This window comes from Schistocerca nitens, chromosome 4, assembly GCF_023898315.1.
Source record: "Schistocerca nitens isolate TAMUIC-IGC-003100 chromosome 4, iqSchNite1.1, whole genome shotgun sequence".
In the NCBI taxonomy this organism is placed as follows: domain Eukaryota; kingdom Metazoa; phylum Arthropoda; class Insecta; order Orthoptera; family Acrididae; genus Schistocerca; species Schistocerca nitens.
Genome location: NC_064617.1, coordinates 881562189 through 881582137, shown reverse-complemented (window position 1 = coordinate 881582137; position 19949 = coordinate 881562189). Strand labels below are relative to the sequence as shown.

General features: G+C 44.4%; 1 protein-coding gene across 1 annotated transcript in view; it reads right to left on the bottom strand.

The window, feature by feature from the left end:
* The window catches only part of LOC126252640 (cGMP-specific 3',5'-cyclic phosphodiesterase), a gene marked incomplete at its 3' end in the record, with an annotated part of 583236 nt that overhangs the window by 480273 nt on the left and 83014 nt on the right, over positions 1 to 19949 (bottom strand). Inside the window, exon 3 of the mRNA XM_049953543.1 lies at positions 12966 to 13084. Coding sequence (XP_049809500.1) covers positions 12966 to 13084 — 119 coding nt within the window. The remainder of the gene's footprint in view (positions 1 to 12965; positions 13085 to 19949) is intronic.

Sequence of the window (19949 nt, the reverse complement as noted above, 5' to 3'; positions counted from 1 at the left end):
ACCCATGCTACCTTCAGAATCTCAAAGAGAGTATTTCAATAGGTATTGTCCAAAGTTTTCTCTAAGTCTACAAATGATATAAACATGATTCGCCTTTGTTTAACCTATCTTCTAAGAGAAGTCATAGGGTCAGTTTAGCTCCACGTGTTCCTACATTTCTCCGGAATCCAAATTGATCTTTCGCAAAGTCGTCTTCTACCAGTTTTTCCATTTTTCTGTAAAGAATACGTGACAGTATTTTGAAAACATGACTTATGAAACTTATAGTTCGGTAATATTGACAGCAGTCACCACCTGCTTTCTTTGGAATTCGAGTCACATGCTTTATACTCCATGACGCAAATTTCTGTCATCTTTGCGAGCATATATAGTAAACTAGATATGAGAACCGGTGTAGCTTAGCAGTTGGTTTTAGCGGGGGACAACAGCATTAGCGAATTGTTTGCATAATTTAAATCGAGTACTGTTAAGGAACCGATGGATTTTTTACGTAGTAAGATTTCTATTAAACTATCTAATGAATAAGCTATTTTACGTTGGAATAGTTTCTAAAATAAAATTATCGTTTCTAGTATTTCATTAATAGTTCATGATTTTTTTTGAGGTGTTAGAAGAAACGACTATTATGGTGATAATACAGGGAGACAGTATTACTGAACTACTTGAAAAGAAAACATAAATTAGTTGCAAACTACGGCGTGCACACACTTTATTCAACATGTAAACGTCACTACAGATATTCCAGTTCAGGTTATGACATGTTGGATTTGCCTGTCGTCATTGGCGATGATGTAGCGCAGATGAATAGCGAAATTATGCATGAACTGCTGAAGTGTCGGAACATCGATGCTGTCGATGACGCCCTGAATGGCTGTTTTCAGCTCAGCAATGGTTTTGGGGTTATTGCTGTACACCTTAGTCTTTAATATAGACCTACAAAAAGGAGTCGCATTTGTTCATATCCAGAGAATATGCAGCCAACCGAAGCGCATGCCAGTGGTCTCTGGGTACCCCAGAGCCAGAATGCGGTCCCCAAAGTTCTCCTCCAGCACATCAAACACTCTCCTGCTTCGTTGGGGTCGTGCTCCGTCTTTCATGAACCACATCTTGTCGAAATCAGGGTCACTTTGGATAACGGGGATGAAATCATCTACCAAAATCTCCATGTACCGTTCGGTAGTCAACTTGCCATTAAGAAATATCGCATCGATTATTCCGCGCCTGGAAGTTGCAACCACACGGTCACCCGTTAAGGATGAAGAGACCTTTCGATCGCGAAATATGGGTTCTCAGTCCCCCATATGCGCCAATTTTGCTTACTGACGAACCAATCCAAATGAACGTGGTCTTTATCGGTAAACCAAACCGTGCGTGCGAATACTAGTTCCCATGGTGCCTCGCGGCCAACCGTGCAGTTTGAACGCCCTAACCCAAACCGTTCTGAAGTTATGACGATTTTATTTCATGTAGTTCAATAATTGTCACCCTGTAGAAATAGTCAATGTGCTACTATAAGGACGATATATATCAAATTTTAATGCTATCTCTAAGACAGTGTTCAAGTATAAGTATTTTGCTATATTGTAAAAGTAATATTATGGTAGTTAAAAATTAATATAAGAAAAGCTATATCCGAAGAGAATAAATTTGAATCAATTATTGCCATAATCTGTTTACATGCCAGATATGCCGACGTGCGGGGAGTATTTAGTCACCCAAGGAAGACTCATAAGTTAGCTTTGAGGTTGGCAACGGAATACAACTAATAATACAACCGGTCTTGTCTATACCTCGCTCGCCAGTCATGCTGACGACATCGAGTTCGCGTGACACATCGGACCAGTCACTGCGTTCTACCGCTCCCTTGGAATGTACCGCTGGGTGTAGACTGACAGGGCCATTACAGTGGCTGCCAAAAGCTCGCCAGCCAGCCACGGCATCTCAGAGAGCAGGCAGTCGTGTCCCTGCGGGCCTTGTTAGGGCCGGTGTCAGGCCGCTGTTCCCGCGTCAGTCGCTAAAGAACAGGCGCGGCTTGCAAATGCCTCCCGCATGCCGAGAACAACACGCGAAAACACTACTGTCTGATGGCATGTAGACGGCACCGTTACTGCACCACAAACAGCTTTGCGAGTGCTCTTAGGAAATGCTGCTATTACTGTTTATAAAATACGAAAACGATCTGATGGACTCCATTCAGTCTTTTTAAGATACAGTACTGAATACTTTGTTCTTAATAGCAAGAAACTGACCGATGTAAACATGGTTTCTGGACTGCTCCAAGGGAGTGTTGTAGGACCCTTACGGTTTACTGTACACAGGATGTTTCTAAGTCCTTGTATCAGACATCTAGGGTTCTAGACCACGTCATGGGAAACAACTTTTGTTGCAGACAGTATATTCAATAACGTCTCCAGGCGACGCCAAGCGCCTTCTATTACCAGTTCTGCCCTTGAGTAGTGACAGGGCTTGGGCGTTCTGCAATGTGCGTATGCCTTGCGTGTTGCCTACGATCCAGTCATCTGCTCTGTTTGACAACAGAGAGTTCCTAATTCGCTTATAAAGTGCCTCCTTCCACTTAGAGACACTTATTCTGAAGGTCTTCTCGTTGAAAATCGCTCTATCAGTTTACTGGGGTTAGTAGAGTGCTGGCATAAGCTGTCGCCAGCACACCAGTCGACGAAGATGTAGCGCAAAGATCGATAGTAGACGATGGATCAAGCGCGCCTATCACCAGAGAGGCCAGAGACACACCGACAAGCAACTAGCTGCCAACGCGCTCTCGACAGCATGTATTTATGCCGCTGCCGCTGACCAGAGGGAGTTCAGTCGTGGAGCGGAACTGGCAGTGACACTCACTGACTCATTCAGGCTATGACAGTGCATTGCGACCAGATTTGGAATCAGCAGTGAGACTGTTGTAATAGCAAGATTACCGATATTATGTGCAAGAGGACTATTACCGATGAGCTTTTACTACAGGTCATGACTCTATTCCTTTTAAGTACGTATCTCCAGTTCATGTATATAAAGAGCCGTATTGTCCGTGGCTCGTGGTGTTGCGGTAGAGTTCTCGCTTCCCGCGCACGGGGTCCCGGGTTCGATTCTCGGCGGGGTCAGGGATTTTCTCTGCCTCGAGATGACTGGGTGTTATGTGTCTTTCATCATCATTTCATCCTCATTCACTCGCAAGTCGACGCAGTGGCGTTAAAGAACTTATGCATTTGTGTTGTAGAAAGAGTATACCAGCCACCCACAACAACATCCTGTCCCTTGCCTTCTTAAGGTACAAAATTCTACACTAGTATGTAGGTGCAGCACATTTGGTGAGTGGACCCAGCCAGTTGAGTGAAATCTCGTCGTGCCAGATCCGGAAAATTCAACAAAACCACGTTGCCGCCGATGCCGTCGTCTGCAGGAAGGTTGCAACGCGAGAAGAGTATAGCTGCACGCAGGAAGACCTGTGGGGGACCAATGACTGGTGGAGCAACTGAGAGTAGACCCTGCACACGAATATTACATAAAACTAATTGCAAAAAAAGCAGATGTCAGGCTCTGATTCATTGGAAGAACCTCGAGGGAATGCAATTCAACCACGAAGGAAGTTGCTTATAAAACGCTTTTGATTCTTGAGTACTGCTTATCAGTGAAGGATCTTCATCAGGTAGGATTAGCGGAAGAGACAGATAAGGACCAACGAAGAGCGGCACACTTCGTCACGTGATTATTCAGTAACAGCAGGAGCGTTGTGGAGATGATCATCAAACTCCACTCACAGACGCTACAAGAGAGACGTTGCGCATCACGTAGAGGGTTACTGTTGAAACAGCGAGAGCACACACGATAGAAGACATAGGTTACTCATTACTTCTGTTGTGTGTGACTTCGTACAAAACGCTAAGGAGAGGTAAGCCACACAGTGGTGCAGCAACTTCATCACAGCAAAGTTAGACAGGAGTAGAAATGATTAACGAACAAGTTAATACAGGAAACAGAAGATTTAATTAACTTCTATTTCTGCAAGTATGCGAAGACGCATTACAAGTAATGGAGTAAGATACAGAGTCCAGCCCATAAAAGAGCAGCTAGGATGAGACTCGCTGAACTAAACATGAACGATGGTGTCGCAGCGATGAGGCTTCAAGTGCAAGTGGGGAGCGAGTCGGTCGAGCAATTGCCACTGGTCATCGTATATCGTAGCAGCTGAGGGCGCTCGGGTACAGAGCCGCTGTTAGCGTGGCTCAGTGGGTGCGCACCATTGGTTCCACCAGATCCCGCGCGACTGCTATTGTGTTCAGACAGAATCTTGCAGTTCCGTTTGTAGCTGTAGGACGCCAGTGGTGTGGTATCGATATGTGATACCACAACGTAAGTACTCTCTCATACGTCTTATGAAGTGAGTACAAAGGGAAAATCAGAGAAAACAAAGCTCATATTGAAGTTTATAGACACTTGTCCTTTCATTCACATAATTCCTACGAGAAATGCAACTATACAGGGTACCCATGGAGCCCGTGGAACAGCAGGATATGGCTGCCCAAATCATCACTGAATGCCCGCCAAATTTAACTCATGACAGTAAGCATTCCGCATCATAGGCTTTGGACGGTGTACGCCAGGCGTAAACTGGGCCAAAAGTTGGAAACAGGATGAAAAGAGACTCATCCGACCAAATGACTTTCTTCCACTGTTCCACAGTCCAGATTTTATTTCCACAGTCCAGGTTTTATTACTTCGCCATCACGTTACTGCACCACAAACAGCTATGCGAGTGCTCTTAGGAAATACTACTATTACTGTTTATAAGATGCGAAAACGATCTGATGGACTCCATTCAGTCTTTTTAAGATACAGTACTCAATACTTTGTTCTTAATAGTAAGAAACTGATAGATGGGAACATGGTTTCTGGACTGCTCCAAAGGAGTGTTGTAGGACCCTTACGGTTTACTGTACACAGGATGTTTCTAAGTCCTTCCCTGGTGAAACGTTGTCGTGATGCCTCGTGTAAAGAGGAGAAAAGCGTACCATCACGTTTCCGAGTTTGATAAAGGTCGGATTGTAGCCTATCGTGATTGCGGTTCATCGTATCGCGATATTGCTGCTCGAGTTGGTCGAGATCCAATGACTCTTAGTAGAATATGGAGTCAGTGGATTCACGAGGGTAATACGCAACGCCGTGTTGGATCCCAACGGCCTCGTATCACTAGCAGTCGAGATGACAGGCATTTTATCCGCATGGCTGTAACGGATCGTGCAGCCACGTCTCGATCCCTGAGTCAACAGATGGGGACGTTTGCAAGACAACAAACATCTGCACCAACAATTCGACGACGTTTGCAGCAGCATGGACTACCAGCTCAGAGACAATGGCTGTGGTTACCCTTCGCGCTGCATCACATATAGAAGCGCCTTCGATGGTGTACTCAACGACGAACCTGGGTGCACGAATGGCAAAACGTCATTTTTTCGGATGACTCCAGGTTCTGTTTACATCATCATGATGGTCGCATCCGTGTTTGGCGACATCGCGGTGAACGCACATTGGACGCGAGTGTTCGTCATCGCCATACTGGCCTATCACCCAGCGTGATGGTATGGGGTGCCATTGGTTACACGTATCGGTCACCTCTTGTTCGCACTGACGGCACTTTGAACAGTGGACGTTGCATTTCACATGTGTTACGACCCGTGGCTCTACCCTTCATTCGATCCCTGCGAAACCCTACATTTCCGCAGGATAATGCACGGCCGCATGTTGCAGGTCCTGTACGGGTCTTTCTGGATACAGAAAATGTTCGACTGCTGCCATGGTCAGCAATTTCTCCAGGTCTCTCACCAAATGAAAATGTCTGGTCAATGGTGGCCGAGCAACTGGCTCGTCACAATACGCCAGTCACTACTCTTGATGAACTGTGGTATCGTGTTGAAGCTGCATGGGCAACTGTACCTGTACACGCCATCCAAGCTCTGTTTGACTCAATGCCCAGGCGTATCAAGGCTGTTACTACGGCCAGAGGTGGTTGTTCTGGGTAGCGATTTCTCAGGATCTATGCACCCAAATTGCGTGACAATGCAATCACATGTCAGTTATAGTATAATATACAGGGTGATTCAAAAAGAATACCACAACTTTAGGAATTTAAAACTCTGCAACGACAAAAGGCAGAGCTAAGCACTATCTGTCGGCGAATTAAGGGAGCTATAAAGTTTCATTTAGTTGTACATTTTTCGCTTGAGGCGCTGTTGACTAGGCGTCAGCGTCAGTTGATGCTAAGATGGCGACCGCTCAACAGAAAGCTTTTTGTGTTATTGAGTACGGCAGAAGTGAATCGACGACAGTAGTTCAGCGTGCATTTCGAACGAAGTATGGTGTTAAACCTCCTGATAGGTGGTGTATTAAACGTTGGTATAAACAGTTTACAGAGAATGGGTGTTTGTGCAAAGGGAAAAGTTCTGGACGGCCGAGAACGAGTGATGAAAATGTAGCACGCATCCAGCAAGCATTTGTTCGCAGCCCAGGAAAATCGACTCGCAGAGCTAGCAGAGAGCTGCAAATTCCGCAATCAACTGTATGGAGAGTCCTACGAAAAAGGTTAGTTATGAAACCTGAACGTCAACTACCCGAGGCGATGGATCGGCCGCCAGGCAGCCCGTGACAGAGCACTTCATCACTGGCCTCCAAGAAGCCCTGATCTTACTCCCTGCGATTTTTTCTTATGGGGATATGTTAAGGATATGGTTTCGGCCACCTCTCGCAGCCACCATTGATGATTTGAAACGAGAAATAACAGCAGCTATCCAAACTGTTACGCCTGTAATGCTACAGAGAGTGTGGAACGAGTTGGAGTATCGGGTTGATATTGTTCGTGTGTCTGGAGGGGGCCACATTGAACATCTCTGAACTTGTTTGTGAGTGAAAAAAAACCTTTTTAAATACTCTTTGTAATGATGTATAACAGAAGGTTATATTATGTTTCTTTCATTAAATACACATTTTTAAAGTTGTGGTATTCTTTTTGAATCACCCTGTATTTGTCCAATGAATACCCCTTTATCTCCTGCATTTCTTCCTGGTGCAGCAATTTTAATTGGCAGTATTGTATTTATACACTCCTGGAAATGGAAAAAAGAACACATTGACACCGGTGTGTCAGACCCACCATACTTGCTCCGGACACTGCGAGAGGGCTGTACAAGCAATGATCACACGCACGGCACAGCGGACACACCAGGAACCGCGGTGTTGGCCGTCGAATGGCGCTAGCTGCGCAGCATTTGTGCACCGCCGCCGTCAGTGTCAGCCAGTTTGCCGTGGCATACGGAGCTCCATCGCAGTCTTTAACACTGGTAGCATGCCGCGACAGCGTGGACGTGAACCGGATGTGCAGTTGACGGACTTTGAGCGAGGGCGTATAGTGGGCATGCGGGAGGCCGGGTGGACGTACCGCCGAATTGCTCAACACGTGGGGCGTGAGGTCTCCACAGTACATCGATGTTGTCGCCAGTGGTCGGCGGAAGGTGCACGTGCCCGTCGACCTGGGACCGGACCGCAGCGACGCACGGATGCACGCCAAGACCGTAGGATCCTACGCAGTGCCGTAGGGAACCGCACCGCCACTTCCCAGCAAATTAGGGACACTGTTGCTCCTGGGGTATCGGCGAGGACCATTCGCAACCGTCTCCATGAAGCTGGGCTACGGTCCCGCACACCGTTAGGCCGTCTTCCGCTCACGCCCCAACATCGTGCAGCCCGCCTCCAGTGGTGTCGCGACAGGCGTGAATGGAGGGACGAATGGAGACGTGTCGTCTTCAGCGATGAGAGTCGCTTCTGCCTTGGTGCCAATGATGGTCGTATGCGTGTTTGGCGCCGTGCAGGTGAGCGCCACAATCAGGACTGCATACGACCGAGGCACACAGGGCCAACACCCGGCATCATGGTGTGGGGAGCGATCTCCTACACTGGCCGTACACCACTGGTGATCGTCGAGGGGACACTGAATAGTGCACGGTACATCCAAACCGTCATCGAACCCATCGTTCTACCATTCCTAGACCGGCAAGGGAACTTGCTGTTCCAACAGGACAATGCACGTCCGCATGTATCCCGTGCCACCCAACGTGCTCTAGAACTGGCCAGCAAGATCTCCGGATCTGTCCCCCATTGAGCATGTTTGGGACTGGATGAAGCGTCGTCTCACGCGGTCTGCACGTCCAGCACGAACGCTGGTCCAACTGAGGCGCCAGGTGGAAATGGCATGGCAAGCCGTTCCACAGGACTACATCCAGCATCTCTACGATCGTCTCCATGGGAGAATAGCAGCCTGCATTGCTGCGAAAGGTGGATATACACTATACTAGTGCCGACATTGTGCATGCTCTGTTGCCTGTGTCTATGTGCCTGTGGTTCTGTCAGTGTGATCATGTGATGTATCTGACCCCAGGAATGTGTCAATAAAGTTTCCCCTTCCTGGGACAATGAATTCACGGTGTTCTTATTTCAATATCCAGGAGTGTATTTATGGTTTGTGAAAATGCAGCTTTGTGGAGGCATTCAATAATTTTGTAATTACCACAATAACGTTATGAAACGAAGTTTTCACGATTGTTTTTAATTTGTCTGGTTTTACTAACATCTGTTGAGAAGGGGAATGTGTAGACTTGCAATTAACAGAAGGCCTCAACAAGTGGAATGCCAGTCGCGCGGCTGAGGCCTTCTATGTTTCGTGTTTGCTGACGCAGACGCCGGCAGGTAATTGCCGCAGGTAGACACAATCACTGGCTGAGCCCCGGAGATAGCGGCCTGTTTGCCGTGGGTAATTGTGTCAGTGGCTGGGCGCGGAGCGCAGCCAAACACCGAGGCGCAGAGGGCGCGCCCGCCGGATGGCAGCGAGACGGCTATGCGGGCAGCCGGCCAGCCCCTGCTCAACCACAGCGTGGCGCATTTCAGAAGCGCCCGGGCGCGGCCCGTACACCAGGGCTCAGTAGCAACCGACCAAAAGACATGTTAAAATATATTTTACAACATTGTATTACAGAATTTAAATCATCAGGATACAGTTCGAATATTTTGCACACGGATCTACACAGTAACCTTCAACATTTCTTAAACTGTTGGTAGAGACTGATGTTTTCCGGATAGGTAGTAGTTATCCTTAGGACTGCACCCCTGAACTGCTTATTAACTCTATGGAGTAGACATGTGGAGGCATGGCGCCTAAGGAGTATAGCTCTAACAGACTTTTAAAAGAATAATTTGAGCCTAAGAGAGATGTACCGGCTTCCAGATGATTTTCACGTTTCATTCCTTACAACGAAGGAGGATCGACAGAGTGGCTCCATCTTCAGTGTCGAACCCCTTTATCTCCATGTCTACCATATGGTTTGATGCGTCGTTAATATAAGTTTAATAATAATGTTTTGATAGTGTTAATTGTTTTGTTTCGGGCACTGGCAGTTTTATCCAATGCTAGTAACGCCGTGCTTCATTTAGAAATGCGTCGCTAGAGAGCACTGAAATACGGTATCATTAGTGTCAAAAAATGGTTCAAATGGCTCTAAGCACTATGGGACTTGACATCTGAGGTCATCAGTCCCCTAGACATAGAACTACTTAAACCTAAGTAACCTAAGGACATCACACACATCCATGCCCGAGGCAAGATTCGAACCTGCGACAGTAGCGGTTCCAGACTGAAGCGCCTAGAACCACTCGGCCACAACGGCCGGCATATGCTATTACACTTTAATAAAATAACGAATATAAAAAAATTATTTAGATGGTATCAAAAATTAAGATCTCTTGACTGCACTAAAAGAAACCAAAGGATTTTTCGTGAAAAAAAATCTGTTTGTTGATCTTGAAATCACAGTGGCGCCACGGAAATATACGACTCACATATTTAGTAGAATATTTTGTATGAAAAGAAAATGTTTGTGCAAAGTATTTACTATAATCTAATTAAAATTACTGGTTCTTTGACTCTTCATTCCTCAAAAATGATTTCGTCCAATGGCAGCTCACAGTTTCACAACCCAACTACCCGTTGTTGCTACTGTGCGACGATAAAGGGTGTCAGTTCAACTTCATTGTCTAGCAGTGCGGTCTGTAGCAGGGGGAGATGTGGTACAGTGGCACTTTCGCTAAATCATGGTTACTGCTAGTGCTAGTAGCTTCCTGCATACGTATTTTGAATCTAAGCAATAGGACATGACAGTAAATATTTGCAAGTAAAAATATAAATGAATAAGAACTATATGAATTTTTCTGAAGTCTTACCAGTGGCTACTTTTCCCGAACTAAGGGCGTTGAGCGGCCAGTGCGGGCATACATACTCCGCAAGCGAACGGCAGCCCTCTTTCTGCTGAAGTAGCGCCACCGGCTTGATGCCTTCCTTTAAGTGCAAACACTTCGCTGTTCTTGGCCATCTTCTTCTTGTTCTTCGTTGAACACACTCGATAAGAAACTTCCTGGCAGATTAAAACTGTGTGCCGGACCGAGACTCGAACTCGGGAGTGAGTCTCGGTCTGGCACACAGTTTTAATCTGCCACGAAGTTTCATATCAACACACACTCCGCTGCAGAGTGAAAATCTCTTTCTGTACACTCGATAAGCTTTCAATAATCTTTCTACAACGTACGGCATGTCAGTTTTTCCTACAATTCTTCTTTCAACGTGTTACGTGGAACATGAAATTGTTTTGCTGCTGTAGAAGAAAAAATGGTTCAAATGGCTCTGAGCACTATGCGACTTAACTTCTGAGGTCATCAGTCGCCTAGAACTTAGAACTAATAAATCTAACTAACCTAAGGACATCACACACATCCATGCCCGAGGCGGGATTCGAACCCGCGACCGTAGCGGTCGCTCGGCTCCAGACTGTAGCGCCCAGAACCGCACGGCCACTCCGGCCGGCCTGTAGAAGAAGGCATCTCATAAGTCGTTATCACCTGAATAGCACTTTCCATTATATCAGAGTCCCATGGTTTCTGCTGTGATTTCAGGACATATTTTCTGTTGATCTTGATGTACTAGAATCTCAAATAACACCGGACTAAAAGATGTTGTTTGAAAATTGAGTTTATAAAAAAATCCTACCGTACTCTACGTTTAGTGAGGTAATAAGAAAAATAGAAATGATTTGCCTTATATCAGAAAATGGAAAAGTTGTTACTACAAAATAACGAAACAAGCTTCTTCTACCAAACTCGCTGACAAGAATGACAAGTTGAGTATTTATCGGCAGGCAGTAGAACAGTTCAGATAAAAAATGTGCAACGGCTACTTTACCCGCCCTGGTCACTTTACGCGACCTTTCCCGACGCACCTGTTCAATTATCTAAGTTACGCAGTCTAATAATATGATTTACTTCTGCTGCTGGTATTGTTGCGATTATTATATCTGTTGAAATAAGTCACAGTAGGGTTTAACCCTGCGTTGAGGATTCAAATACACTGCAGGAAACTGGGTGCGGGGCAGCGCAGGGTGGGAGACGAGGGGTTGTCTCGACATTCCGCCCAAGCAGCGACCAGAGGCCAATAGAGCTGCTGTGGCATACCGTAGCCTCCGCCCAATGTTTGCACATCTCGAGGTAGTGGTCAGAGCACGAGCTAGGATTCAACTGATTGCTGCATAACACGTCTGTCTGCCTGCCTAAAACCAACAGCCGACGCTTTGTCCCAAGTTCCCATCATCCCCCAAGGTGCGCTCGGCCAAGTTTTCTTCTTGCATGTAGGTCAGTAACAACACTTCGAAAGCCGCCTGCCGCTCCTATATGGCAGCGGAAGCTCACAGTCATCCCAGGAAACTTTTCAACGTCGCGTGACAAAAACACCAAATGGCGGATAGTTCCAATCAGCGCTTAGTATACTTGCCTGCGTGGTGATTCTACCGCCGCTACAGTCTCTGTGATGTAGACGTCCCTGATGTGCATAACCTTGTGCCATTTCAGCATTACAAAGTAACCTAACAATTTTTACTTTTTTAAATCAAGCTTTTATTATGTTCAGTTTAGGACATGAGAACTACTGTAATTTTAAATCTGTGTGCTCGTAGAGAAAATAATTTTCACTGGACAAGAAGGAACTTTCATGCATTTATGCACTGACCAGTTTCCATTACGAAACATGACAGGACACGCTTAGGAAATAAAGGGCCAATATGGTGAATGTAGACTGAAGCTTCTCCTGAAGCTGTTATGTAGTGGGCTCCAACTGTAGAGGAAAACACTCTGCAGTTGTCCTGCCAGGGCGCCCACCGAGAGTGAACAGGCCACTCTGAGTCCAGAAACAATGGCACCTGTCCTCTCCTTTGTAATCGCAGTGTTACTGCAACATTTCTCCCCTCGTGTATCTATTTGTCTGGCTAGTTTTTAAGTATAAGAGACGCGATTTCAGTCACGGTCTTGTACCAGTGCTAGCTAAGTACAGGAGAGTAAACTAAGGGAAGAGTCGGTATTCAGTGTAGTTGAGTAGTTCATTTCTTCCAGCTAATGATTGACGCAGCACCAGAGTTACAGGTACCCACGTCTTACCAGAGGTCTTTGAATGAGTGAGTACATCGCAACATGCTTCCTCTGCACACTCACCTGGTAGGCGTCCTTGATGTCGATGTTCTGCTTGCTCTACACCCTCACCAGTTAGGCACGCATGATGTTGATGTTTTGCTTGCACTACAACTCACCTGGTAGATGTCCTTGATGTTGGTATTTTTCTTCTTCTGCACACACACCTGGTAGGATTCCTTGATGTTAATATTTTGCTTTCTCTACACCCCCATCTGGCAGGCATCCATGATGTTGTTTTTCTTCCTCTGCGCCCTCACCTGGCAGGTGTCTTTGATGTTGATGTTCTGTTTGCTCTACATGCTCACCTGGCAGGCGGCTTTGATGTTGATGTTCTGCTTGCTCTACACCCTCACCTCGCAGGCGTCCTTGATGTTGATGCTCTGCTTGCTCCACATCCTTACCTGGTAGGCGTCCTTGATGTTGATGACCTGCTTGCTCTGCGCCACGACGCCAGCTATGCCGACGCCGAAAGGGATACGGATTTCCTCGGCGCTGGCGCGTCTCACCGCGTCCTCCAGTTCTACAGACACAGCAAAAACTAGAGTTAACGTTTTCGAAAACACTCTCATGAGACTATAAAGATAAGTCCGATGCACTGGATGGAGAGACCTACATAAATTCATCTAAACTTGATGTCGCTTTAGAACCACTTGCAATTAAATTAATGTAAATTAGTTAAGTCTCATGAGTTCTCATTTTAACATTTCTCCTGATAGATGTATGATGCATGAAATGCTTTAATGTTTTATTGCAACGACCAATACGAGCTTAACGGATCGTGGCATGGAAACGCAGCGGCCGAATACAATTAGTATTCTACCATCTATTCGTTTGAAACTCGCTACAGCGTCCCTGAGATTAATTGCCGATCATCACGAAGCGTTTTGCAAACTAGAATGCAAGCGCAGAACCTTAAATGATCTGACCACAGTATCTCAGCTGTGATTTAGTTTGGCCCGTGAAAACAGATGCCGGCCCTGCAAAACCGATGGCGGTATTTTTAAAGTTTATAGCATTTTTCTAGGAGTCAATTTGGCCACTAACGAAGATGCATCCACCATCAACAATGGCCGTCTGCTCCAGTTAATTTTAACCGTTTTCTTTCCAGTGATTAATTTTAATATCTCTTTAAAGTCAAATTATCACTCATTTTAGAATCTTGCGTAAGCAGACCCGTCAGGTCCTGTTGATATCTCCATTAAATCAAAGCTCAGACGAAAGGATTGTCCAGAAAATTATGTCAAGACGTGTCATAACGATCAGTGGCTGGTAGATAAGAGATACAAATTCTAGTGTGCTTCTTCAACTGCCACAGTAAAAAATTATTTAGAAAAAAGTCTGGAAATAATTTTTACTTTTCTGACATATACCTGTCATCACTTATGTCCATTATGAATGTAAAGCAGCGAATCTAAAAACTAAGAACGAAAAACTTTGAGTAAGAAGAAAGATGAGAATGGGAGTGTCAGAAAGAAATTTGCGGAAAACGAGAAGAAATTAGAGAAAAGAACGTGTGTGTGTGTGTGTGTGTGTGTGTGTGTGTGTGTGTGTGTGTGTGTGTGTGATAGAGAGAGAGAGAGAGAGAGAGAGAGACATACAAAGACGGAAAGAAAAAAGACAGAAAGAAAGGAACAGGAAGAAAGAGCGAGAGAGAGATTGTACCCACCCACGTCACGATAGCCCACATTAGTGTTGTGTCACGTCTTGGAGAGTAGCAGAGTTTCCAGGTTCAGCCTAACTTACATTTGCCTGGCTACATGTCCCGTCTACCACCGTTACATTTGCAGTACAGTCATAATCGCGTCTCCCTCTCAACTCTTTTGTCTGGAACATTTGTTTGTTTTCCTCTGTCTTCGATTAATTCCTAACATGTCTCTATCCATTGAAAGATCCTCGCTTTTCGAATGGTTTTCATGTTGATATATGCTTCACTTCCATATGCCAAAACTGGTAACACACGCCGACTGTAAATTTTCCATTTTGGAGACAGGGGAAGCTACACTTACAAAACCCTACCTAGTTCACTAAGCGTACTCGACGCCAGTTTTAACCTGTTGTTAATTTCTTTTGCTGTCCTTGTCATTAAAACTCTTCTAATGCCTTAACGCAAAAACTCATCAATGGATTCTGTAACTTTATTATTCAGTTCTGCGATAGCAGGTGTCACTTCGGACAGTTTCCAAATATTACTGATAGTACGCCCTTGTCAGAGACACTTTTAAGAAAAGTTTCAGGATACATATTATTAACTATCGATGCATTTCTCGATTAACATGTTTCTCAAAACTCCCCCCCGTAAACCATGGACTGTGCTGTTGGTGCGGAGGCCTGCGTGCCTCAGCGATACAGATAGCCATACTGTAGGTGCAACCACAATGGAGGAGTATCTGTTGAGAGGCCAGACAAACATGTGGTTCCTGAAGAGGAGCAGCAGCCTTTTCAGTAGTTGCAGTGGCAACAGTCTGTATGACTGACTGATCTGGCCTTGTAACATTAACCATAACGGCCTTGCTGTGCTGGTCCTGCGAACGGCTGAAAGCAAGGGGAAACTACAGCCATAATTTTTCCCGAGGCCATGCAGCTTTACTGTATGGTTAAATGATGGTAGCGTCCTCTTGGGTAAAATATTCCGAAGGTAAAATAGTCCCCCATTCGGATGTCCTGGGGACTACTCAGGAGGACGTCGTTATCAGGACAAAGAAAACTGGCGTTCTACGGATCGGAGCGTGGAATGTCAGATCCCTTAATCGGGAAGGTAGATTAGAAAATTTAAAAAGGGAAATGGGTAGCCTAAAGTTAGATATAGTAGGAACAAGATTTCTGGCCAGGTGAATACAGGGTAATAAATACAAAATCAAATAGGGGTATGCAGGAGTAGGTTTAATAATGAAAAAAAAAATAGGAGCGCTGGTAATACTACCAACAGCACAGTGAACACATTATTGCAGCGGAGATAGACACGAAGCCCACGCCTACCACAGTAGTGCAACTAGCAGCACAGATGACGAAGAGATTGAAGAAGTGTATGACGAGAAAAAAGAAAAAGAAATTATTCAGATAGTGAAGGGAAACGAAAATTTAATATTCATGGGGGACTGGAATTCGATAGCAGGAGAAGGAAGAGAAGGAAAAGTAGTAGGTGAATGTGGACTGGGGGTAAGGAATGAAAGAGGAAGCCGCCTGGTAGAATTTTGCACGGATCATAGCTAACACTTGGTTTAAGAATCATGAAAGAAGATTGTATACGTGGAAGAAGCCTGAAGACACTGGAAGGTTTCAGATGATTATATAATGGTAAGACAGAGATTTAGCAACCAGGTTTTAAATAATAAGACATTTCCAGGGACAGATGTGGACTCTGACCACAATCTATTGGTTATGAACTGTAGATTAAAACTGAAGAAGCTGCGAAAAGTGGGAAATTAAGGAGATGGAATCTGGATAAACTGAAAGAAACAAAGGTTGTAGAGAGTTTCAGAGTATTAGTGAACGACTGACAAGTACAGGGGAAAGAAATACAGTAGAAGAAGAATGGGTAGCTTTGACACATGAAATAATGAAGGCAGCAGAGGATCAAGTAGGTAAAAAGACGAGGGGTAGTAGACATCCTTGGGCAACAGAAGAGATATTGAATTTAATTGATGGAAGGAAAAAAAATATAAGAATGCAGCAAATGAAGCAGGCAAAAAGGAACACAAACGTCTCAAAAATGAGATCGACAGGAAGTGCAAAATGGTTAAGCAGGGGTGGCTGGAGAACAAATGTAAGGATGTGCAGGCATATTTCACTAGGGGTAAGACAGATACTAAATACAGGAAAATTAAAGAGACCTTTGGAGAAAGGAGAACCACTTGCATGAATATCGAGAGCTCAAATGCAAAACCAGTTCTAAGCAAAGAAGGGAGAGCAGAGAGGTGTAAGGAGTACACAGAGGGTCTGTAGAAGGGCGATGTAGTCGAGGTCAATATTATGGTATTGGAAGAGGACGTAGGTTAAGATGAAACGGGAGATATGATACTGCGTGAAGAGTTTGACAGAGCACTGAAAGACCTGAGTAGAAACAAGGTCCCGGGAATAGACGTCATTCCATTACAACTACTGATAGCCTTCGGAGAGCCAGCCATGACAAAACTCTACCATCTGGTGAGCGAGATGTATGAGACGGGCGAAATACCCTCAGATTTCAAGTAGAATATAATAATTCCAATACCAAAGGAAGCAGGTGTTGACAGGTGTGAAAATTACCGAACTATCAGTTTAATAAGTCACGGCTGCAAAATACGGACATAAATTCTTTACAGGGAGATGGAAAAATTGGTAGAAGCCGTCCTTGGAGAAGATCAATTGGGATTCCGTAGAAATGTTGGAAGACGTGAGGCAATACTGACCCTACTACTGTGCAAGCTTCTTCATCTCCAAGTAACTACTGCACCATACATGCTTCTGAATCTGCTTACTATATTCATCTCTTGGTCTCCCTCTACGATTTTTACCCTCCACGCTACCCTCCAATACTAAATTGGTGATACCTTCATGCCTCAGATCATGTTCTACCAACCGATCCCTTCTTCCAGTCAAGCTGTGCCACAAATTCCTCTTCTCCCCAATTCTCTTCGGTACGCCCTCATTAGTTACGTGATCTACCCATCTAAACATCAGCATTCTTCTGTAGCACCACATTTCGAAAGTTTCTATTCTCTTATTGTCTAAACTATTTATCGTCCATGTTTCACATCCATACATGGCTATACTCCATACAAATACTTTTAGAAAAGACTTCCTGACACTTAAATCTATACTCGATGTTAGTAAATTTCTCTTCTTGAGAAACGCTTTTCTTGCCATTGCCAGTCCGCATTTTGTATCCTCTCTACTTCGACCATCATCAGTTATTTTGCTGCCCAAATAACAGAACTCATCTACTACTGTAAGTACCTTATTTCCTAATCAAATTTGCTCAGCATCATCTGATTTAATTCGACTACATTCCAGTATCCTCGTTTTGCTTTTGTCGATATTCATTTAATATTCTCTTTTCACGACACTGTCCATACCGTTCAACTGCTCTTCCTAGTCTTTTGCTGTCTCTGACAGAATTACAATGTGATCTGCAAACCTCAAAGTTTTTATTTCTTCTCTATTGATTTTAATTCCTACTCAAAATTTTTCTTTTGTTCCCTGTACTGCTTGCTCAATATGCAGGTTTAAAAACATCGGGGACAGGCTACAACCCTGTCTGAGTCCCTTCTCAACCTACACTTCCCATTCATTCCATCGACTCTTTTGACTGCCATCTGTTTTCTGTACAACCTGTAAATAGTCTTTTGCTCCACGTATTTTAGTCGAAAGAGAGTATTGCAGTGCACATTGTCAAAAACTTTCTCTAGGTCTGCAAATGCCTTGAACGTAGATTTGCCTTTCCTTACTCTATCTTCTATGAGAAGTCGTAGGATCAGTATTGCCTTGCTTGTTCCTGCATTTCTGCGCAATCCAAACTGATCTTCCGTAACATTGGCTTCTGCCAGTTTTTCCATTCTTATGTAAGGAATTCGTGTTACTGTTTTTCAGCCATGATTTATTAAACCGATTGTTCGGTAATTTTTGCACCTCTCAGCACCTGTTTTCTTAGGAATTGGACTTATTATATTCTTCTTGAAGTCTGAGGGTATTTCGCCTGTCTCATATGTCTTACTCACCAGATGGAAGAGCTTGGTCATGGCTAGCTCTCCCAAGGTTGGTTCAAATGGCTCTGAGCACTATGGGACTCAACTGCTGTGGCCATAAGTCCCCTAGAACTTAGAACTACTTAAACCTAACTAACCTAAGGACAGCACACAACACCCAGCCATCACGAGGCAGAGAAAATCCCTGACCCCGCCGGGAATCGAACCCGGGAACCCGGGCGTGGGAGCTCTCCCAAGGCTATCAAAAGTTCTTACGAAATGTTGTCTACTCCCATGGCCTTGTTTCGACTTAGGTCTTTCAGTGCTCTGTCAAATTCTTCACGCAGTATCATGTCTCCCATCACATCTTCATCTATGTCCTCTTCCATTTCCACAATATTCCCCTCGAGTACATCGCGCTTGTATAGATCCTCTATATACTCCTTCCACCTTTCTGCTTTCCCTTCTTTGCTTAGAACTGAGCTCTTGATATTCATACAGGTGGTTCTCTTTTCTCCAATGGTCTCTGTAGGCGGCATCTCTCTTTCACCTAGTAATATATGCTTCTAAACATTTGTCCTCTAGCGATTCCAGCTTAACCATTTCCCACTACTCGTCGGTTTCATTTTTTGGACGTTTGTATTGCCTTTTGGCTGCTTCATTTACTGTTTTTTATGTTTTCTACTTTGATCAATTAAAATCAGTATATCTTGTGTTACCCAAGAATTTCTACTAGCCCTCATCTTTCTACCTACTTGATCCTCTACTGCCTTCTCTATTTCTTCTCTCAAAGCTACCCATTATTCTTCTACTGTATTCCTTTCCCCTGTTCTTGTCAATCGTTCCCTGACGCTCTCTCTACAACGTCTGGTTCTTTGAGTTTATACAGGTCCCGTCTCATTAAATTCCTAACTTTTCGTAGTTCCTTCTGTTTTAATCTACAGTTCATAACCAATAAATTGTGGTCAGAGTCCGCGTCTGCCCCTGGAAATGTCTTACAATTTAAATCTGGTTCCGAAATCTTTGTCTTACCACAATATAATTAATCTGAAATCTTCTGGTGTCTCCAGGTCTCTTCTACATGTAAACCTTCTTTCATGATTCTTAAACCAAGTGTTAGCTATGATTAAATTAAGCTCTGTGCAAAATTCTATCAGGCGGCTTCCTCTTTAATTCCTTACCCCCAGTCTATATGCATCTACTACAACCGCGCGGAGTAGCAGCGCGGTCTAGGGCGTCTTGTCATGGTTCGCGCGGCTCCCGTGTCGGAGGTTCGAGTCCTCCCTCGGGCATGGGTGTGTGTTGTCCTTAGCGTAAGTTAGTTTAAGTTAGTTTAATTAGTGTGTAAGTAAGCCTAGGGACCGATGACCTTACTAGTTTGGTGCCATAGAATCTTACTACAAATTTCCAAAATCATTTCCACCTACTATTTTTCCTTCTCTTCCTTTTTCTACTACCGAATTCCAGTCCTCCATGAGTATTAAATTTGCGCCTTCCTTAACTACCTGAATAATTTCTTTTATGTCATCATACGTTTCTTCAATCTTTTCATCATCTGCGGAGCTAGTTGGCACATAAACTTGTACTATTGCGATGGGTGTGGGATTCTGGGTTAAGAGAAGTAATTCTCTTGGCATCATAATCAAATGCTGTAGAATTATATCGAAACAGTGAATAATAAACGAAACATTGAAACACATTATTGATTGGTTCACAGTAAAT